Source organism: Erythrolamprus reginae, chromosome 1 (assembly GCF_031021105.1).
Source record: "Erythrolamprus reginae isolate rEryReg1 chromosome 1, rEryReg1.hap1, whole genome shotgun sequence".
NCBI lineage: Eukaryota > Metazoa > Chordata > Lepidosauria > Squamata > Dipsadidae > Erythrolamprus > Erythrolamprus reginae.
The window spans coordinates 226,357,427-226,381,525 of record NC_091950.1 but is presented as its reverse complement, the minus strand read 5'-3'; the positions used below and the strand labels follow the sequence as shown (position 1 = coordinate 226,381,525).

Genomic DNA, 24,099 nt, shown 5'->3' with positions numbered 1-24,099 from the left:
CGGTATTGCAGCCGCCCCCCTCCCACTCCCTACAGCTTGGAGCACGACTGGGAGGCTGTTTAGTGGGCGGCCAGAATGGGCGTGTCGGATTCCGACTCCCATTCCTTCTCACCCCGTCCCCTCATTTCGGATAATAAACAAAATTTTCTGTGGCTGTTCGGTATCCGAATTTTTGTTCAGATACCGAAGCAAATTTTTGCCGAACATTTTGTTCGGTATCCGAAATGTACGAGAAAGGAAGCGTTCGAGTACCGAGGTACCACTGTGTGTGTGTGTGTGTGTGTATATATATATATATGTAGATTGTTCTGAGTTCGGGTTTTGCCCTGTGTAATATTTTGCATGTCTATGCGACGTTTCGGTGAAATCACATTCACCATCATCAGGCTAAAGTTCCAATCTTTGTGTTGTTGTCTCCCTTAATTTTCAAATTCAGCTTAAACATGTGACATATATATATATATATATGACGGTCTTGGTATATTTGGGTTTCTTCCTGTGTAGGATTTGGAAATTTCTGGCGACGTTTCGACAAGGTCTCACTCGTCATCTTCAGGCTGGTGTTTCTGTCCTTGTTCTAAGGCGAACACTGCGAGACCTGAGCTTCCTTCCTTCTATAAATACTGGTGGCTGGGTGTGGTTTGATGGCTCAGCAATTGCCTGCTGTGTAGAAACTCCCTGGTGAGTCAGTGGGGTAACAATTGGGGTCGTTGATGTAGCTGAGGTATGCTAATTAGTTAATGGTTGTAGATTAGGCGTGATATCCTGAGTAGTTGGAACTTGCAGGCTACTTGATTGTTTTACAATGTGTGTTCTGAGTCTGGTTTCTATGGCTGGGATACGTTTGAGGGCTGGTTTCCAGATGTCTGGTAAGCGAGAGGTATCATCCCGCTTGTTCATATTTTGGGGATGTATTTCTATCTCGATGGCTTCCATGATTATTCTTTTGCTGTAGTGTTCTGAAGATGACGAGTGTGACGTCGTCGAAATGTCGCCAGAAATTTCCAAATCCTACACGGGAAGAAACCCGAATATACCAAGACCATCATACCTGCACCCGTGAAAATCTACGAAAACAAACATATATATATATATATATATATATATATATATATATATATATATATACACACACACACACACACACACACACACACACACACGTAAATATAAAAAGTGTTATTTTAGGCCAGTGATGGCGAACCTATGACACGCGTAGCCATTTTCAGTGACACGCAGCTGGAGAAACGGGGAGCTTTAGGGCAGCGGTCCCCAAACTATGGCCCGCTGAGGCCATTTACCCGGCCCCCGGCAACGTACGAGATTTTACCATAAGCTCCCGAATCTCCCCTCCACTCTGCTGCTGAGCGTCTGGCGGTGGCAAGGAAGAAAGCCAGGGGGCGGGGAGGAAAGCACCCTATGGCAGAGCAGCAGCAGTTCCTCTCCCTGAAGGCGAGAAAGAAATTGGCCAATTGCAGGCCCGCTTTTCTCCCCGCCCCCTGGCTTTCCTCCTCCTCCTCCAGACGCTCAGCTGCAGACCGTCTTGGTCCCTCCAGTGCCGCTTTTTTGCTTCTTTGCTGCCCCGCGGGAAGCCTGGAAGCCCTGCAAGAGTGGCTGGAGGGGGCCGTAAGGAAGCCATCAGGACCCCTGCGCACTAACTTGTTGACGGCCATGCCGTCCCGGATCGTGGGGAGGGGAACTCTTCTCCCGCCAAGCGACGGTGAGGCCCTCCCAATGCTTACTCGCCCAGGCCCTGCACTTGGAGCCGGGGCGACGGGCCTAGCCTCAGTTTACTTGGCCCCGGCGCGGCCGAAGCGTGGGGCAGAGTAGGCGGCGGCTGCTTCAGGCCTGCCCCCGAGCTGAGCTTCCTTTGGCTTCCTTCGAGGCAAAACTGCAAAGCTCACCTGCTGCCTCGAAGGAAGCCAAAGGAAACTCAGCTCAATGAGGATCGGCTGTTGGTCTCTTCAAACTGCTGCTGCCTACTGCGGAGATCCCTTCGCCCGAACAGAGGCGGCGGTGGCGGTTTCAAGGGACCAACAGCCGGTCCTCTTCGGGGCTGCGTTGTTGCAGCGTCTGAGGCTGCCACCACCTCCGCCTCCAGGCGAAGGGATCTCCGCAGTGGGTGACAGCGGCAGCTTTAAGGGACCAACAGCCGGTCCTTTTCGGGGCTGCGTTGTTGCAGCCTCCGAGGCCGCCCACCGAGGAGATCCCTTTGCCTGGAGGCGGAGGCAGCGGCGGCCTCAGATGCTGCAACAATGCAGCCCTGAAAAGGACCGGCTGTTGGTCCCTTGAACCCGCCGCCGCCGCCTCTGTTCGGGCGCCCCACCCCCTGCTCAGGAAAGAGTTGCAGCAGGAAAGCAGCACATTTGAAAAGCGCGCTGCTTTCCCGTAAAGCCGGCTTTCCTGGCTGGCACAGGGCTTTCCCGGGCAGCTGGCTTGAGCCTTGTGCCAGTTAGCAAAGCCGTCTGCCCGCCGGAGACGTGGAGAGAAAGAAGTGAAAAAGAGGGAGGGAAAGAGGAGAGGAAAGAAGGAGGGAGGGAGGGAAGGGAGAGAAAAGTGAACGAGAGGGAGAGAGAAAGGGAGGAAGAGAGGAAGGAAGGAAGAGATAAAGGAGAAGAGGAAGAGGAAAAATGAGAGGAGGAGGAAGAGGAGGAGGAAAAGGAGAGGAAGAGGAGGAGGAAAAGGAGAGGAGGAGAAAGCGGAAGAGGAGAAGGAGAAGGAAGAGCAGGAGAAGGAGAACCAGAAGGAAATGGAGGAGATGAAGAGGAGAAAAAGGAGAGGAGGAGGAAAAGGAGATGAAGAGGAGAAAAAGGAGAGGAGGAGGAAGAGGAGGAGGAGGAGGAGGAGAAAGAAAAGGAGAAGAGGAAGAGGAAAAATGAGAGGAGGAGGAAGAGGAGGAAAAGGAGAAGAAGAGGAGGAGAAAAAGGAGAGGAGGAGGAAAAGGAGAGGAAGAGGAGGAGAAAAAGGAGAGGAGGAGGAAGAGAAGGAGGAGGAGAAAGAAAAGGAGAAGAGGAAGAGGAAAAATGAGAGGAGGAGGAAGAGGAGGAAAAGGAGATGAAGAGGAGGAGAAAAAGGAGAGGAGGAGGAAGAGAAGGAGGAGGAGAAGGAAAAGGAGAAGAGGAAGAGGAAAAATGAGAGGAGGAGGAAGAGGAGGAAAAGGAGAGGAAGAGGAGGAAAAGGAGAGGAGGAGGAAGAGAAGGAGGAGGAGAAAGAAAAGCAGGAGAGGAAGAATAGGAGAAAAGGAGAGGAGGAAGAGAAGGAGGAAGAGAAAGAAAAGCAGGAGAGGAAGAGTAGAAGAGTAGGAGAGAGGGAGAGGGAGGGGAAGAGGGGAAGGAAGGAAAAGAGAGAAAGAGAAAAAAGTGGAAGGAAGAGAAAAGGAAAGGAAGAGAGAGAGTGAGAGAGAGCAAGAAAGAAAGAGTGAGAGATGAGAGAGGAAGGAAGAGAGTGAGAGAGAGTGAGAGTGTTTTTTTCTCAAGGTGACACACCACCCGAGTTATGCTCGGTTTTTTGGCGAATTTTGACACACCAAGCTCAAAAGGTTGCCCATCACTGTTCTAGGCCCTGGGCCTTGAGTTTGACACCTCTGACAATGTTTCCTAATGTAATGCACCCCCACCCTGCACATATTCATGGCTCTGAAAGTTATACTAAAGTTTTAAAATGTGTCTGGCAATCGTGTACTGATCATTCAATAACACATTATATTTGTACCTTTAACTGATTAGCAGCCAAACTGCTGCATTTTGTTCTGAATGCATTTCCAAGAAATTTTAAAGTGTCTTAATACATACAGCCAAGCATAAATTAATGCTTAAAGATTATTTTACACGTTATTGAAAAACTGAAGATCCATGCACCTGTGTAAGAGCAATCTCCTAAATATCAATAGAATTAGATCAGATTCGATTAAATCTGATAGTAATACAAAATGAATTCCTATCTGCATTATCTCAGAGATGTTCAACTGCTATTCCTTGTGTGTCCAATCACACTTGGCCAATAAAATTCTATTCTATTCTCTCTGAAAGTATCAGATCAAACCATTTTTTCCAGAATTATGACTTAGCATCTAATGAGGTGTATTATATATTCATAGAAATTCATATGAACACAATATTCTGTGATCCTATCCATACTATAGAACTTGACTCTGTAGTATAAAAGTGCTTTGAACTTACCTTAAGTGTAATTCAAGTTGTGTATAAAGAAATTTAAGTAGGCATCTCCGAGCTATAATTTCTGCATGGCAATCATTCAAAGCAAGACCACGGTCACTCATATATTCTCCATTAATACATTTTGTTCCTGTAGAAACACTTATAACCTGAGCGTCTTTCACATCAGTACCTGGAAAATCAGTTTCGGGAGAAAAGACTTATAGAAAGGTTTTTCCCCCTCTCCAGTCATCTTAAACATGTAACCTAATGGACACTATCTAATAAAAATAATTTAATAATAATTTCAATAATTAAATTGCAAGTTAATTTTCAACTCTAAATAATTTTGAACTTTAAATTTATCGCAGATATTTACAGGTGAATAAACATATATTTCTGTATGGATTGCCTTTCAAATCTGGAATCTTATTAAGCTGAGCAAATTATTAATTTCCATAGCCTGGATTTTATACATTATAATGTCAAACCATACAGCTATGGTGAATTTCTTGGATGGACTAAAAATATCCATACAATTAAGTCAGATTACAGTGGCCAAGCTAATTATTTAATCCAAACTATACATATCAGATACAGTGGGGCCAGGTGAATTTTAGAGAAAAAATATTTAGCTTCCTGTCTTGCAAATTCAGGCATTTTTTGTTCCATCTGAGTTTCAACAATTAAACTATGCATTGAATTTTCAGACATTCCGGATAGTAGATTTGATTGTCTATGGGCAACATCATTTAAAATATCAGATTCTAATTTGTAGAATTCGAACAAATATGAAATGATATTAACTATAAATTTAAACTGGGTGCTTTTATCACCATTTTATTTACATATTGTTAATCAATGTGATTAAAATAGATATATTTGTTCATTATAATTGTTAACTAACTGAAATACATATATGGACATGAATAAAACATAACTTTTTAGAAGTCAAAGAATTTAGAATCATTACTGATTCCTTTTCTCCGCCTTGTTCATTTTTTTTCTTTCTCTCAATATATAATTTATTTCACTAGTATATCAATCAGTTCTATTTATGGGACAGTATAATGTTATGGATTATAGGTGCCATGCCAACAAAATATGTTTAACTCAGTGAATTCCAGTCCATTGTGGTCAAAATATCTCTATCCTTCTGATATATTGTACTGAATATATCATGGATAAAATATACATGATTATAACATTTTAACAGTAAATAGCAATGCTGTTGTTAAACTTTTATTACATTGGGATACTATAGTATTTGATCATTATAAATAGCTACTTCATTATATAATTAAGCCCTACATGGCATGGGACCAGATTACCTATGGGACCGTTTTCAATCTTATGTATCCCAGCAGCTGGTTAGGTCCCACAGAGTTGGCCTTCTCCAGGTCCCATCAGCCAAGCAATACCGTCTGGCGGGGCCTAGGGGAAGAGTCTTCTCTGTGGTGGCCCCGGCCCTCTGGAATCAACTCCCCCTGGAGATTCATACCACCCCCACTCTCCCAGTCTTCCATAAGGTCCTGAAAACCCATTTTTGCCGACAGGCTTGGGGCCACTGAAATCTTAACATCTACAGAGTCTACGGAGAGGGGCGGCATACAAATCCAATAAATAATAATAATAATAATAATAATAATCTTCCCCGGCCTATGAATGAAGAATGCAATGAATGTGAATGATTGGTTTATTAATATATGGGGGGTTTAGAATGTAACTTAAGTTAGATTTTTATGGGTTTTAGTATTGAGATTTCTGGAATATTTTAACATTAGATTTCTTCATGTTATTTTAACTGTTTACTGTGAGCCACCCTGAGTCCTAGGCATAGAAATCTGATTAATAAATAAATAAATAAGCAAAAAACAAAAGGGGCTTTAAAATAAAAGAAATAAAAAAATGATTTGCATACATATGTACACATGCCCAATAGTGGTTAATATTAAAATATAACATGTAGAGATTACAATTAAATATGAATTGCTGATTATAATTTTTGGCATGAAGAGATTTCACATTATTAAATATGGGAAAGAAAGGGGAAATATCTATTTACCTTGATCACTTTATTTTGTATACAAACAAGGGGATAAAGAACCCAGTTGCATGGCAGGTTGGTCTTGTTTTGTTTTTACCTGTTGTCATGACAACACCGGCTAGCACTTTTCTACGTGCATGAGGTGATGTAAAGTTATCTGTCAAATCGCTGAATTTCTCTACGACCAAGCGTGCAACAGCATCAGCTAAAACCTGCAAAAATTATATTGGTATGTTGGACAGTTCAGAAACACAAATCTCTTTCTGACTTTAAAATGAATACTAAAAACCTGCCCTTGTAATACTAAAATTAATGTATCCATTTCCATTGCATTATCATGCTATGCTCTGTGGCATCCCTTAGAACAGATAATCAGAAACTTAAAACTGATTTAAAGGAAGATTCTGCTTCAGCGAGGTCAGTCCTATATCATATAATTCAGTGGTTCTCAACCTTTCTAAAGCTGCAACCTCTTAATACTGTTCCTCATGTTGTGGTGACCCCAGTGATGGGCTACCAAAATTTTTACTACCACACTGTGGGCATGGCTTATGCATTTTGTTTCAGCATCTTTCATGCAAATTGGGTGCTCTGGGGTGGAGCTCCAAATTTTGCTACCGGAACTGCGTTCCTGACTGTTCCCGTAGGAGCCCATCACTGGGTGACCCCCAACCATTAGTCTAGCACCAATTCTCCCAACAGAGCTTTAAGCTGAATTGGCAGGAAGGTCAGAGGGACACTCCCACTGTAAATGCCTGATTGGTCGGATTGTAAAAATATGTTCCAAGGTGTCAGAATAGAAGCTTTAGTTCATAATACCATGGGGAAATTGTCTTTTTCCATGATCTTAGATGACCCCTGTGAAATGGTAGTTTGACCCCCAAAGGGGTCCCGACCCCCAGATTAATAATTATAATTGAAGACATTCATTATGATTTTTTTATCAAAACTACAAAAAATGCCAATTTTTCAAAGTATTTTAAATCTTAAGAATAAAAGATTCTTTTAAAAAATCAAATGAAGAGTTTTAAAATTGTCACAGTAAACTACTCACTAGAGGGGATAATTATGAAATATACATTGAATATAAACAGTAAATGCTAAATAGAGAAGAAAATAACATAACATTTGGTCAGATCTTTTATACTGCTGAACAAAATGCAGAATTGGCCAGTTCAAACACAACATATTTAAGGAGTGTGAGTTAAATTTTTTAAAATTTAAAATTGCAAGAATGCTATAACACCCAACGACTCTGAGTATACATAATAAACTTTGAGATTCCTTTATCTCTGATTTTACGCAGATCTGTATGTACTCTATGTGCCTTCAATCAGCCTTAACTCCTGGCCACTCCCTGGACAAGTTTCTCCAGTCTCCTTGGCAACTTGTCCAGACATAGTTTGACTTTGTCTGCTTCCTAGGACTGAGAGAATGATTGGATCAAAATCATTCAGTTGGCTACCATGCCTCAGGAGGGTTCTTATTCAAAGACTCCCAGTTTCTAGCCTGGCGCCTTTATCACTACGCCAAACTTGCTCTCTTTAAATGCAGCTCACTATAGTGGCGAATATCTGTAGCCCAGGTGTAAGATGAGAGTGGATGCTCATTCTCTGAGCTTGTGTGTTGGTTTCAAACGATTCATTACCAGGCTAGGTAACATCTTCAGGGGAATCAAAATGCATGATGGAGGGTTTTTTATTTATTTATTTATTTTATTTATTTATTTTGTCAGCTGGGAGAACATTGAGGGAGATTTGTGGCAAGGTACAGCAACTCTAAAAGCTAACAATAGAGGGAAAAATTATTTTGAAACCTACACAATAGAGAAATGAATTTAGTTGGTTAGTTATTTAGTTAGTTATCAAATTTGTTTGCCTTATAGTTCAGATTCAGATTCAGATTGGGCAGGAAAGGAATAAAAGGAATGGTAAATCTTCTACTCCACAAATCCCAACCTTATAAGTCAAGCAACTTATAAATCAGTTTCTATATTTGTATCACAATCAATAACATATTATTATTTTATCAAGTATTTTTATCCATATTATTTTTTCCAGCATTAATAATGAGAAATATATAATCATGCTATGGTACTATTATGAAACATGGAACGCCACACAATTTTATTTCCCCTCCCTTTACTCTTAATCACATAATTATTCAGCAGGAGGGGAGGGATTCTATATATCTGGATCTTTTGGCCAAGGAGCAATGTAGTGTTTCAATATTTCCAGGGATTTGGGCCTGATTTGGACAATGAAACTGCCTTGGTCATTTGCTGGGTTCGTTTTTTGGGAAATTTGGAGGTTGCAGAGGCCAACCAATCTAGAACTGCAGTACTGACATGATGTGTTATAGGCTGTCTTGGGATGACTCAGTACATTTGAAAAACTAGCGGGATAACTGATGGACAGGACAAATGCAACACAATTTAACAAAAAATTGGCGTGAGATTTTAGAATTTTATTTCTTTAGGACCTATAGTATTTGAAGGAGTTTTTCTTCTGTATACATAATCCCCCTCAGAGTGATGACTCTACTCAATGTATCTTTACATAGATAGCAACTCAGGATATGTGAAAGGCCATCCGCTTAAGGCTGGCTGACATTTGCGGCGGGGCCGTATGCACTTGGCCACCACCAACGGAGGCTTTGTAATGGGCCGATCATGTGTGATTGCTCAGGAGGCCCTGCGCTTGGTGCTAGGCATGTTGGGGGCCAAGAGGCTGGGTGGAGAGACCTTACATAAAAGGGACCGGTCGCCACTCTCCACCCTTTCCAATTTTGGGCTCGTCGGCCTCCACTGCAGGCAAGGACTTTTCATCTATAGTTGCCTAAGGATGTTTGGAGCAGAAGTTCCTTCCCATTGGCTTCCTATGCGGGTCTAGATTTAAATAAAGTGACTCATAAAACCTAGCTCTGTGGTCCGTGTGCTTATTCCGCATCCGACGCAAATACCCCCCTCAATGTGTTTCCCCCTCAATGTGTAAAGTGTGTCTCCCAAAGGTGTGTTGTCTACCACACTCTATTATTTTTTTTAGTTTAAAAAATCCTTTCAAAACTTTGGTTTTCCTTTGCTTCTATGCTTAAGGTTTTACATATTTCTGATATTTCATTTTTATTATTTTTAACTCTATACTTTAATATCGCTGTTTACATTTAATTTATTTAGGCTAAATTGTATCTCATTCTTAGTCATTTAATAACACACTTTACAAACAAAATTAAATCTATGAGCAAAACTTCAGTGAAGTAGAATGTGAACATTTATTCCCTGTCTCAAATGTCTCATGAAGATTTAGCAATACAGAAAGACACTGGTGTCCATCTCCAATGGTACAGACAGCTCTTGGTTCAGCATTCCACCCCAAGTCTACGGAGAGGGGCGGCATACAAATCTAATAAATAATAATAATAATAATAATAATAATAATAATAATAAATTCCAGGATTCTTGGCCTTATCCCTGCAATCAGCCATGTAGTACTAAAAGGCATTATAGAAACAATGAGAACAAGTGTTGTTTGCAAAATTATACAGAGGACTGCCATTTATACCAACAATGGACTCTATAACCCTCAAGGGATCCAAATGTCCCAAAAATCTAATAAGTCTAGGAACAGAGAGGGGGCAGTTTTACCTCTTAAATGGACAACGAACATTTGACCTGGTGATGGTACAAGCAGTGTCCTTCATTATTACCATGTTCAATCGGGGAAACAATGTGTTTGAAAACTATTCTTTATTTAAAGAAATAGCAGACATTCACATCTATGGGGAAATAATATGCAATGGGTGACTGAATACCAGTGTTAGTAGCAGCATACAAACCATTTAGATGAGTCATCTTCAGACTTGCTTTTCTACAAGCAGTTACATGTTTTACCAATTGATTTTGGCAAGATATTATTAAGTTATACAAATTACCATGGCTTTCTGGCAAGCAACATTGGTATAATATTTACTCGTAATAAAAAAACAATATTATACAGTGATCCCCCGCTCGTTGCGAGGGTTCTGTTCCAGGACCCCCCGCAACGAGCGGGTTTTCGCGAAGTAGCGCTGCGGAAGTAAAAACACCATCTGCGCATGTGCAGATGGTGTTTTTACTCCCACAGCGCTAGCGAGGAGCCGAAGATTGGGGGCGGCGCGGCTGTTTGCCGCCGGCATGGGGGGCTTCCTAGCAGCCCCCCAAACCCGGGTTGGAGGTCCGGGGGGCGCTGGCTCTCGGCGCTTTCGAGCTGAGTCCGGGAGCGAATTCGCTTCCGGACTCAGCTCAAAAGCGCCGATAGCCAGCGCCAACGAACGGCTTGTCCACGCTGGCTCTCGGCGCTTTCGAGCTGAGTCCGGGAGCGAATTCGCTTCCGGACTCAGCTCTAAAGCGCCGATAGCCAGCGCCAACGAACGGCTTGTCCACGCTGGCTCTCGGCGCTTTCGAGCTGAGTCCGGGAGCGAATTCGCTTCCGGACTCAGCTCAAAAGCGCCGATAGCCAGCGCCAACGAACGGCTTGTCCACGCTGGCTCTCGGCGCTTTCGAGCTGAGTCCGGGAGCGAATTCGCTTCCGGACTCAGCTCAAAAGCGCCGATAGCCAGCGCCAACGAACGGCTTGTCCACGCTGGCTCTCGGCGCTTTCGAGCTGAGTCCGGGAGCGAATTCGCTTCAGGACTCAGCTCGAAAGCGGCGAGAATGAACGGCGTGGGCGGGCGAAGGGCGGGCGGCAGCGAGGAGTTTGCGTGGGCGGTGGGGAAACTCCTCGCTGACGCCAGCAAGAGGGGGAAGACCCAGGGAAGCCGCCTAGCAGCTGATCTCCCGGTTGCCATCTACGCATGCGTGCCCATAGAAAAAACGGGCACGCATGCGTAGATGGTATTTTGACTTCCGGGTTGAAAAATAGCGAAGTACCCTGTTCGCAATGGTTGGGGACGCAATAAACGGGGGATCACTGTAATATTAGTTCCACCCTATTCTAAACAGGTTTTACTTTGCATAAAAGTAGAATTGATCAAATCATACCTAAAGCTCAGGATTACTAGGCCTATTTTCTTAGCAATATAAAATATTCTCAGGAATAAAAAATCATAACTTTTCCTAAGCAATAAACAAAATGTAATTAAGAGACCTGGCAGAAATATATTAGTAGTATACAAGAATGTTATGTATAATTGGAATTACGATTAAAAACAATCCCAGCACTGTAAAAATTTGCATCATAAATACCCTTGTATCTTTTTTCTCACCTGTGGCAAGTGTAACTGGAGGCCCTCACTAGGAATAGGTTGGTGAGATGGTGTTTGGTCCAGCTGCATATTAAACAAGGATGCGAGAGCTGACTGAGCTGCCCGAGCTTTTGCCAGTTTTTTGTTCCGTCCAGAACCTTCAAACGTTTGGCCATCCACTGATACAGCCATTACAAAATTCTTGGCATGACTCTCTCCACTCTCTGAAATAAATTCATACTTTAACCCTGGTCGAAGTTCATTTAGTATCATCACTGGATTCTTCCCACTGCTTGATGCATATGGTGATGGGGCAGGGAGAGATGACTGGATAAAACTACTGGCCACAACGGACGAGAGGCTGAAATCTGGACTGGAGGTAAAGGAACCATCTCCGTTGGATTCCAAGTAAAAGGAATGGTCAGACTGAACCGGATTTTCAAACCCATTGAAGAGGGTGTCTGAGAAATCGGCCTGGTCAGAAGTAAAGTCTGTATTTACCGAAAGAGTTCTACCCATTGCTAGATGAGCTTCTGACGCATTAGGGAATTGAACAAAGGACCTCAGAGCTTTCTCAGCCGCATGGAGTTTTGCTTTCTTTTTTGTGGGGCCAGACCCTTCAAACATCTGCCCATTAACGTCTACCGCCATCACAAAAATTGGTGCATGAACTGGTCCACTTTGGGAGAGGAGCTTATACTGTAAGCCAGGCTTGATTTCATTCAGCTGCATCAGGGCATTCTTGGGCAGCACTGGACCTGGAGTTTTCTTTTTCTTCTTTGGGCGGAACTTGGCATGGCCATTGCTTCCCTCATCCAACAGCCGCTTCCTGCTGCTAGTGCCTCCACCATTAGGGAGCTGATTCCACTCCCCAGCACCTTGCACAGTCCCGTCTTTAGGTGGAATGTTGTCCATGTTGCGGTTCTCTTTAATATCAGTGCTGCCTGAACCTGCGGTGCCCAGAAAGAGTAACTTACAATGCCTTCGTTGCAGGACCTTGTAAATGTAAAATTTAGAGATTCCTTTATCTACCTTTGCAACTGGTTAAGTGATGTGTGCTCAAATATTATTGTTATTCATTTATTAACCATACACACAAATTATTTAAACATTTTGTACTCATTCTAAAAGCAGAGAAGCTATTAAAATATTAAATTATATTTTAAAAGATATTATAAATGATATCCTTAATTCTAAAATGAAAACAATCTATCCGATATCTTGCACTTGCAATTGCACTTATATATATATATATATTTACAGCAACACGAAGCTTAAAACTTCAGCCTGATGATGGTGAATGTGATTTCACCGAAACGTCGCATAGACATGCAAAATATTACACAGGGCAAAACCCGAACTCAGAACAATCTACATACATATACCCGTGAAAATCTACGAAAACAAATATATATATATATACATAATTTTCAAATTCAGCTTAAACATGTGACACATACAGATAGAATTGTCGGCTATCAATAAAATTAACTGCCTTGGAAATGGCCCTGGGTTGGGCCGAGAGGCAAAAAAGGAGCTGTGATGTTCCTTCAATATACCAGGGTGATTCGACACAAAATGTAACCCTTCCCTGGTACAGAGCTGAAGGGATTGGATACTGTAGCCTAGAGGTTAATTCTCTGCCTTACAAGGCAAAGGTTGCAGGTTCAAGTCCCAGTGGGTATGGCTAGCTGATGAGGCCAAAATAAGGCCGAAATAGATCTATCCTAGTCTCCCTTAATTTTCAAATTCAGCTTAAACATGTGACACATACAGATAGAATTGTCGGCTATCAATAAAATTAACTGCCTTGGAAATGGCCCTGGGTTGGGCCGAGAGGCAAAAAAGGAGCTGTGATGTTCCTTCAATATACCAGGGTGATTCGACACAAAATGTAACCCTTCCCTGGTACAGAGCTGAAGGGATTGGATACTGTAGCCTAGAGGTTAATTCTCTGCCTTACAAGGCAAAGGTTGCAGGTTCAAGTCCCAGTGGGTATGGCTAGCTGATGAGGCCAAAATAAGGCCGAAATAGATCTATCCTAGTCTCCCTTAATTTTCAAATTCAGCTTAAACATGTGACATATATATATATATATATATATATATATATATATATATATATATATATATATATATATATATCGCTTTACAGCCCACTCTAAGCACTTTACAGAGTCAGCATATTGCCCCCAACAATCTGGGTCCTCATTTTACCGACCTCAGAAGGATGGAAGGTTGAGTCATATATATCGCTGTACAGCCCACTCTAAGCACTTTACAGAGTCAGCATATTGCCCCCAACAATCTGGGTCCTCATTTTACCGACCTCAGAAGGATGGAAGGTTGAGTCAATCTTTCCAGAATCAAGCTATTTGCTCATCTGTATCACAAAGAAGAAATTTCTTCTTTGGAAAAAAATGACTGACAATTTATTATTTATTTATTTATTTATTTATTTATTACTTAGATTTGTATTCCGCCCCTCTCCGAACTCAATCTGCAACCACACTTTACTTAATGCATGGAAAGAAAGATGAAGAATTTGAAAGGAGGAAAATATATTCTCCTGGCTGTCATATAAAACTAAATAAGGTGTATAAAAGAAATGCATCACACTTTGATTTCCATCAAAGTACAATTTCTCATGACATGAGTAGATATTTCTCAGTTTAATACATACATACATACATACATACATACATACATTCATACATACATACATACCAGGGATGGGTTCCTCCTGGTTCGGAGTGGTTCTAAAGAACCGGTAGTAACTTGGCGGCCTGGGTCACTAGAACCGGCACTGACCCAGGCCAGCCACACTCCTGCGCTGGTTCGCACAGGTGCCACCAACTTTTTTTTAGCTTCTGTGCATATGAGGAGATTTTTTAAAGTACTGCGCATGTGCGTTCACAACACATGCGTGCCCATGTGGCACGCCTCGGAGTGAACCAGCAGTTGGAGAAACCAGAACCTATCCGATACATACCTACATACTACATACATACCTACATACCTACATACCTACCTACATACATACATACATACATGAGCGGAGGGGAGAAGGGAGAGACACCAAGTCAGAGAGACACAGAGGGGTAGTTTTATATCAACTCTCCTTCTTAGGAAGGATGGATGCAAAATGGGCATTCCCTGATTTTGTGATTGCTTTAAAAAACAAATTTGGAGCTAATTTGACAGAATGAATTAATTTATAAATGTATGCCATTATGACATTCATACTTATTTAAACATCTCTATTTCAAACCCATCCATTATTTCTACTCATTTCCATTCAATTTAGATCCCTGGAATCCCTGAATGTTATAAAGTGCTGTTAATCCATATATTATAAGGAAAGATATTGCAATTTATTTTGATCTGTGGGTATTTTCCCCCGAAAAAGTTTTTTATTTTTATTCCGATACAGACATTTTCACATATTTATCATCTCATTTCTCATTTCATTCTTTTACAGAATCTTTACACATATATTCTATGTTTATCTTATTGCTTTGTTGGTTCAATGTTGCTTTTTTTTTGCCATCCTCCCTTCCTATCTCATTCAGGCTTCCTTCTATTTCTTCTTGCCTTCCCTTTCTCTTTCTCTTTCTAAACCTCTTTGATCTATAGGTATTAAAGAGGCAAATATGTATAATCAGACTGAAAAAGGGTAAATAACACAATTCAGTTGTATGTACAGTAATCCCCATTCTATTCTGCATAACAGAATGGAAACAGAAATTACCACTACTGGACAAAATATATTGAACATGTTGGAACTGCACTCATGCCTGGAATATAGGAATTTGGGGAAATAGGGGAAAGAACATAGGAAGAAGAGAGTGTCACAGTTTCAATATATCTGGCATGAAAAAAAATAAAGCTTTAGTTACCTAATAGATTTCCTATGAATTAATATTACTATCAGCTAATGGTAGAATATGCTTCATACCATGAAAACATACAAATGGAAGTGAAATTAGAGTGAAATGAAGTAATTAACATTAATTAGAATACCTTACTTAGATAAACTTAATAAAGGTGTAGATGTAACATAGTATCAAACATTTTTTAGTTGTCATCCCAAACTAGAAATCAAGGTATAAAAGAACAATCCTTCCAACACAGACATCACAAGATATTATGACATCATATGGATTGTACTAGGACAGTGATGGCGAACCTTTTATTCCTTAGGTGTCGAAAGAACGTGTGCACACTGATAATTCAATGCCTGGAGAGGGCGAAAACAGCTTCCCCCACTCCCGGAGGCTCTCTGGAGGCTGGAAACGGACCAGTAGGCTTGTGTTTCACCGTCCCCAAGCTCCAAAGGCTTCCCTGGACTGGGGGGACGGTAAAAACACCCTCCCCCAGCCAAAAATGCCCTCCCAGAGCCTCTGTGCGAGCCAGAAACCAGCTGGCCAGCACACACACACACATTGGAGCTGAGCTAGCAGGGGTAGGCAAAGTTGGTTCTTCTATGACATGTGGACTTCAACCCCCAGAATTCCTGAGCTAGCATGATTGGCTCGGGAATTCTAGGAGTTGAAGTCCACAAGTCATAGAAGAGCCAACTTTGCCTACCCCCGAGCTAGGGCAACAGCTCACGTGCTAGCAGATATGGCTCCATGTGCCATTTGTGGCACCCGTGCCATAGGTTTGCCATCACTGGACTAGGATGTTAGAATTATACTAATGAAATATATGTGAACAATTGAATAAAATTTAAAAAGGCTTCATAAAAAAGAATAAAAAGATTACATGAAATAACAGAAAAACAGAGTAATCATGAAGTTAAATATTATTGGGTGGGAGAAAGTACACATCCTCTTAATTCCTTGAGTACTTCCTAAGAAGAGTAGCACATACTATTCCAATTCCAACCCCATTTTCATGCTTTTTAAAACTTATTTAGTGTCAATACTCTAATAGACATTTTGGCTTTATGATTCATTCCAGGGCTATTGTCATGAGTTAAGCTCAAACATAGCTCTGTCAACTGTGGTATAGGCAGGTGAGGGCAGACAAGGAAGGCTCCTTTTAATTCGGAAAATGAATCCCAATGAAGAAAATTTAGGCCACTTTCTGCTGCTCAAGTGTCCTCTCTCTTATCATAGAGTCATCTGTCACCAGTTGCTCTGTGAGATTGAGCAAACAAAACAAAAAGACAGCATATGACCTATTTTGAGGATTTAAGATGTCAAATTGGATATACTTCTATTAAATAAATAGTTTAAAACATAAATTTGAGTTAGGTAGTCTTTAAATGCTACAAAAGATGACCAACAATTCTCTTCAAGCTAAAAATCTTACAATACACACTACAGTACTGTAAAAATGGTGTGAATTTTATATTTACAGTATATATAGTAATGCAGAGAGTAATCTTTCATAGTTTTTAAATAATTCTTTCTATGTTATTATTATTTTGTAAAAAAAAGATATTAAATGTCAAAGCCTTAATTGTAACCCAGTAATTCATTGCCTTTTTTAAAAAAAGAGTCACCACATTTTTAATGCAATGTAGCTAAATGCTGCAAAAGTAATATTTTGCTGGAGGAAAAATATTCTAAAGACAGAAGTTTTGAAATGCCTGCTATGCATGCAAACATTTGATATCCTGGATAATATATTTAAATTTGCTTTAAACCTAACAATTAAAACATGCACACACCACTTCACCTAGTTGACAAAGCTGATGGAATGGCTATTAAATTTTCATTTATAACATCCTCCAACAAAAGCTTGATAGGTTACTCCTTTCGGTGCTCAAAAGAACAGAAAATTAGAAGAAGCTGGATAGAAAGAGATTGGTAAAACATACAAGTTAAAAGCAAGAAATAATATTTTTGCAATAAGGGAAAATAAAATAAAGCTGCATATAGTTTGCATTTCTAAGAACCATTTCCTTTGTAATATGTTTCACCATATCCCATATTTTACCTCAAGGGACAATTTGATAGAAGATAGTATCCAGATAAAACACAGTTAGAGCATTATATTCATATGATGTAATTTGGAGACTGTGCACGTTTAGAACATTTTTTCCCAATAAAAATTTCAATTAAATAGTTTTGAAAATTTCAGATTGTTTTAAATTAGACCGTCAAAATATGTGAATTGGATTATCACTGGACCAAAGGAATGTTTTTACCTTCAGCTTTTTGTGTTAGAAAATATTTCTGAATTTGATTTGTACTAAAACAAATAATAAATATGTATGCCTATAGGCTCCTTAAAATAAATAACAGAGAGATAAATTATTATTTCAGCATTTCTATAACAGCTCAATATTTAATATCATTTTCATTTAATACAGGGCAGGAATCCAGTCTGGCAGAATGAGGCCAAGTCATCCAGCAAAATGCCTCATGGCATAGCCATCCATTTTGAATGAGTAGGGTGAGGCTGCGTGCACTTTAAAAAGGAGGAGGGGTGGACTTTTCACCTCAATAGCGCAATGCCTAGATAAGGTCAGCCCTAATACAATATCTCTAAGAAGGATTCAATATGTCGTCCCACCTCTAGCTACACATGTAAATACCTAAATATAAACTCTGTATGAATAATCAGAAGCAAATACACTGGTTTCAGTGGAAATTGTTCCCATCTATAAAAACATAGAACACAGGCAGGTAGTCATTATTAACTATTTTTGTAATCTGATCCTATAAACACAATAACATCACATATTTCTGAAGTTTTCCTATTTAGAAAATCATTCTTATTTATGAATATATGCTTTCTTAGAGATACAATAATACAATTTATTACAATAATAAATCATTTTTAATTGCACTGTTCTTTCTTTTATTTCTTATGCATTGGAATTGATAAAATTAATATTCTTTCAAATCTTACTCAATACTAAACGCTTTAGGTCTTTCAATGTTTTTAAAAAAAATTCAGCACATTTGCATTTTCCCAATATTGTCAGTATGTACAGTATTTTATACATTCCAAATACTTATTTTCCATCAATCACTGCTTGCACCTTAAATAATTATTAATAATATCAATTACCAATATTTTGCTCTGAATTATCTTGCACTCCAGGAAACTGCCCCTTATCCTTAAACATATTTTTAAAGATATGCTATCACTATATCTTACTGCATATAACAAACATTAATTCATATTGCTATAAGTCATGGTATATATTAAAATATGATTAGAAAATTTAACTAAATAAGAACCTGCTCTTCAAGTACAATTTCTTACTAAAGTAAACAATAGCAGCAACAATATCTTATAGAAGTTAATCGTACAAACAGCAATAGGCTCTTGTAAATTGTAATTGTAAAATAGCAATAGCTATTTTAATGTTCAAAAAAAGGAAATTTTGTTGAAATACAAATCTTATTTAGCTAGCATGATTGACTCAGGAATTCTGGGAGTTGGTTTACAATAAGATTTACAAATCTTTTTTTTTCCTTTCCAGTATTTGCAACCCCCTTCTCTCAATATTGAATAAGACATTTTCATTCATGGAATTTTAACAGGTAAGTTTAAACCCACAAAAATAGTTTCTCATTCTGCTTTAACACATAGAAAGATCTACTGATATATAATTGAACAAAAGAAATTCAATGCTAATACTTAAACCAAAATGCACATACAAACATATTAAAAATGGAAAGCCTAGTGGCATCATGAGCCTATTGATTTTGCAGAATATATATATATGATTCTCTCCCTGGTAATAAATCTCTTTATAAATCTTCTAATTTGCACTTTTTGTCTAGTAAAGGACAAAGACATATTTACAGAACAATAGCAATCAGTTATATTATTTAATTCTATAATCTAAAATAAATATATTTAATATTTCTTTTGGCATGTCAAAAACAAAATACAAAACTCATGACACAAACAAACAAAGAAAATTCACTTTAAAATAAAAATTAAAAATATACCTTAAATTTTGCATGCAGTGAACAGGATCTGGAGCGCTATTTTAATAACCTCAAAGAAAATTCTATTTTTTATGATATAGCACAAAACTATGACATGCACAACCCAACCTGAGGCCATGGAACTAGTAGGATCATTCTGTTCACTCCCATTCAGCCCACATATAGTCTAAGAGTTTCTTTTTTGTGGGCCTCAGAGCTTGGGAGAATCTGCTGTTTTCTGAGACAGGAAATCTAGAGCCTTGGATCTCTTTCAGGAAACAAAAAAGTGTTTTCTGATTCTGGAAGGCAAAGCTCGCCTAACCTAGAATATACATATGCATAAAAGGGTCAGAGTTTAGATCTGAAGACCAAGTTCACCTCTTTGCAGATTTTGACCCCACATCTGGTGGCTGGTGGCTTATTGCAAGCTACCTAGATCTCTGTAATAAAAATTAGTAGGTGAGACAGGGTTTTCTTTAAACAGATTCCAAATAAGTGATATTGACATTTCAAATATATTAAATAATCTCCTTGTAAGAAATATTTCTCAAAATATTTTATTTTTCTCCTCAGGTGTACATAAATTAAATATAGGAAAAGGGATATTACAGCTGTAGCTATTTCACATCTCTGCAGGGGAAAAAAGGCTAGCTAAAGCCCTGAACAAAAGACCACAGTAATCATAGCTTCTATAGCAAGCTATAAAAAATCTTGATAAAAATGGCTGAAATAATTTTGAAAAATCATAAGAACATAATAATCATATTATGATGATTATATAAATAAAATATAATTATGATTATCATAATTATTGTATGTAATGAACATTTGAATGTAATTATTTAACAAAAATATTGCTAGTTTCCCAGAAATAAATGATGATCTACAACGTTTCATATTCAACACTAGTGTTGGGCGAACCGAACTTGCATAGTTCGGGTCCGTGCCAAACTTTGTGGGGTTCAGCATACTGAACCCGAACCCGGACTTTTTCAGAAGTCCGGGTTCAGGTTTGGCATCCGCTCGAACACTGTGGTGGGGGGAGGGGGTGGCGGGGAGGGAGGGCGACTCCAGACCTGGAGCCTGACCTCCCCTCCAGCGCTTTGCCTCATGCCGGGCCAGAGGGGTGGGGAGGCATGTTCTGCCGGCTGGCTATTCAGGATCCCGGCCGGCAGCTTCAAGCGGGTGGTGGACGGGAGGTGGAGGTGGAGAGGGCTCTGACTCAGAGCCCTCCCTGCCTCCCCCTCCCACCGAACACCCGCTTGAAGCTGCCGGCCGGGATCCTGAAGCGCTGGGGGGAGGTGTCAGGCTCCATCAAGCGGGCGATGGCCGGGAGCCGCCCAGATGAGAGAGAACTAGGGGGTAGGGATTTTCGGTGGCTCCCGGCCATCACCCGCTTGATGGAGCCTGACACCCCCTCTCCAGCACTTCGCCTCCTGCCGGGCCATACGTGTTGGGGTTGGGGTTGGGGTTTGGCGAACCTACCCGAACTCTGACCTACCCAAATTTCAACGGGTTCACCCAACACTATTCAACACCCTATGCTTGCCCAGAAGGGGTAAAACTGCTTTTAAAAACTAGAAGAAACAGAAAACCAGGTATAACAAAGTTTTTAAAAATAAAAATATATTATTATACATATAATTTGTTCAAGAGTAACGGCATAATTGAATGCATGCCTAATTATAAACTCAAAGAGTTCAATATGAAATATTCTTTAATAGTTAATAAAGCCCTTCCTTAAAGGAGATGCGGGGTCTAGAAATAGGTAAAGGTATAAGTTTCCCTTGTCCAGTTGTGTCCAACTCTAGGATGTCGTGCTGTTCTCTATTTCTTGGCCAAGGGAGTCAGCATTGTCTATAGACATTTTCTGTGGTCATGCGGCTATCATAGCTATACGTCAAAGACACACGGAATACCATCACCATCCCATCAAAGCGATACCTATTAATCTACTCGCATCTGCATGCTTTCAAACTGCTAGGTGGGTACAAGCTGGGGGAGGCACAGGAGCTCACCCCATTGTATGACATTTGGGTCGCGAACCTGGACTGCCCATTTTCCAATTGACAGTCTCAGGGTCTTTAACTGTTGAGCCATCACATCTCCTGGTCCAGAAATATGAAATATTACTAGCTAACTAAGTAACTACTAACCAACCAACTAACTAAGCTAAAATGAACTAAATTAACTAAATTCAAGGGGACCTAATTGTCAGTTAATATGCCTTCTGTATATTAAAACCAAAGCAACTAAATCTTTAGTGAAGTAAATAGATCACATATTCAGTGGTACTAATGTACACTTCAGAGACTGCTCCTTATATTTCAATGCTGACACTGTGTCTTCATAGAACAAAAAACAGGTAAAATCCTCCTCGTTTCATTAAAAACCTGAAAGAAAGTTTTCTATGAGAAGAGATTTAACAGAAGTACCCTACAGAAATCATACTGAGTACACCTTACTCATATTTTCTTCATCATCTATGTTCATCATGAAATAGTTGTTCAGGCTTCTATACTCGTGCAGACGGCTTTTTCCTGAAAAATAAAACAGAATAATTTTAGTATGTTTTAATAAATAATATTTGGTATTATCAGCATGAATATTTAAATATATGTTACAATATATATTATACAGCACTGTGTTTCATATAAATGTTTACGTTCACATAAATTATATTCTAATACTTACTGATAATTGGAATTATCCCAGATGAGTGTATATATTTTTTAATTTAAAATCCAGATCTGTTTTTAAGCAACTTTAAACAAGCTATTTTTTATTTTACTTTATACTATTGACTTATTTAAAAACCCAAATGGTTGGGTGTGTAGATTTTCCCTTTAAATCCTCACTGACAATGATAAAAGTGAGTCGAGATCATTCTGCCTGAGTGTGGTGAAATGGGAAGATACATTTTCTATCCTTGCCTTCAGAAATTGTGGGAACTTCATCACTGGACGCTTTCAAGACGGCACTGGACTGCCATCCATCAGAAATGGTGTAGGGTCCCCTGCTTGGGTGGGGGAGTTGGACTAGATGACCTACAAGGTCCCTTCCAACTGTGTTAATCTGTTATTGATCTGTTATTTATTTATCCTCTAATTACAAAGCAGCTAGTATGAACTATCCTGGATTTATACATTTCTTGCTACCTATTTTATTAGCTTTTTCTTTACTCAGTCATAAATTAACTGAGCTTAAATCAAGACCATGGTTACTACTTGGATAGGGGAACTTTACCTAGGGAGATAGACTAGATTGGGTACTTGCAAAAAATATCCTACCGGTAGGATAGAATATCAGACAGTAGACAGAACTGGCACTAATTCACATAAACAAAATATTTTCATATATTTTTTTATAAGCTGTTTGCATTTAATGTATTTACCAGTGTAAAAATATCAATATAATTAAATAAATATTTTAAAGTTAGCACAAATAACTGCACATAAGGAGGCAGGATAAGACCCAGAGTCTTCTTATCAATGAGATGAGCAGCATATAAAAATAATAAATAAATAATAAATTAAAGTATTATACTCCTGTAGAAAGAACAACTTAGAATTCTGCTCTAAGTAAAACAGTTAATAGATTAGAAAGGTTATCTTAAAAATATTTTACTTAGGTACAATGGCTTATTCTAAGTATGTACCAGTAATCTGAAAAGTTGCTTAAAAGTAGGCAGAGTTAAAATAATGCAGCAATAGTAAAATTATTCAATCTATGCTTCTTGATGGGTTATATTTTCCTGTAAGAACAGGTATGCAGCTTGCATGTTATCCTGGATTCACACTTCTTGCTAGAGTAGCAGGTAGAAAACTTTGCAAAGGACAACCACCAGCGCTGGTGGTCCATCAATTGTGAAATTACAAGAACAAGGAGACATTGAAAGCCATGATTAACAGCCTTGTCATGACCTGGTTAGACAACAGCTATTTGTTCTCCTTCAGATTGCCATTGTCCTCTCCAGCTGTTGGATAATGTAGCTGCCTATTTGCTGCTCATTGGGAAACAATTTAGCAGCAGTTATTTTGCTAGAACTGTACTGGTTGCTGTTGAGCTTCTGGATCCAATCCAAGAGATTGATCATTATCCATGTAACCTACCCCATAGTTCCAGTTTTTGTTATCTTCAAAGCCACCTATTCTACACTAATTCTGCCCCTCCAATATTTTTTAGCCAGGAGGGAGCACTTTAGTTTCCCTTTTGAAGCTAGCGGGAAAGGGGCTTAAAAATTAACTACTTGATAGCAGCATTCCCACTCTGAAGAAGCTTGCCCTCCAAAAAAATAATGATGCCCTTCTTTTAAGATTTAGGAAAGTATTAAAAGTATGGTACATTTTTCCTCCAAATTTTTGGTGCACAAAATACTAATTAGATGGATAGTGGGAGAGTTTTGCGTAGTATTGGTTGCTTTTAATTAGTTTATATTACTATGTTTTTATGACTGTAAGCTATCTGGAGTCAAGAGGCCCACAGAGTCGGCCTTCTCCAGGTCCTGCCCGCCAAGCAATGTTGGTTGGCGGGACCTCGGGGAAGACCCTTCTGTGAGGTGGCTCTGATCCTATGAAATCAACTGCCCCTAGAGATTCTCCTCCCTACCAGTATTCCAGAAAGCCATTAAGACCTGGCTTTTCCAGCAGGCCTGGAATTAGATTGACTGCTGTGTATGTATGATACTTTTTAGGATATTGTTTTATTGTTTTATCATATTACTGATTTCATTGTGTATTTTGATTGTATTTTAGTACTGTTGTATTTATTCCACTTGT

At 39.5% G+C, this 24,099-nt stretch overlaps 1 protein-coding gene across 9 annotated transcripts in view; it reads right to left on the bottom strand.

The window, feature by feature from the left end:
- ADARB1 (adenosine deaminase RNA specific B1) overlaps positions 1 to 24,099 on the bottom strand; it is a 74,336-nt gene that overhangs the window by 23,278 nt on the left and 26,959 nt on the right. For 4 of the 9 annotated variants that reach the window (XM_070732354.1, XM_070732355.1, XM_070732362.1 and 1 more), the window contains 4 exons: positions 21,787 to 21,861; positions 11,443 to 12,371; positions 6,299 to 6,413; positions 4,179 to 4,347 (listed from right to left, as the gene is read on the bottom strand). In XM_070732354.1, the coding sequence (XP_070588455.1) occupies positions 4,179 to 4,347; positions 6,299 to 6,413; positions 11,443 to 12,371; positions 21,787 to 21,861 (1,288 nt within the window). Of the gene's footprint in view, positions 1 to 4,178; positions 4,348 to 6,298; positions 6,414 to 11,442; positions 12,418 to 17,100; positions 17,136 to 19,699; positions 19,762 to 21,786; positions 21,862 to 24,099 lie in introns of those variants that run through there. The other 5 variants (XM_070732358.1, XM_070732357.1, XM_070732359.1 and 2 more) reach the window with 4 other exon arrangements.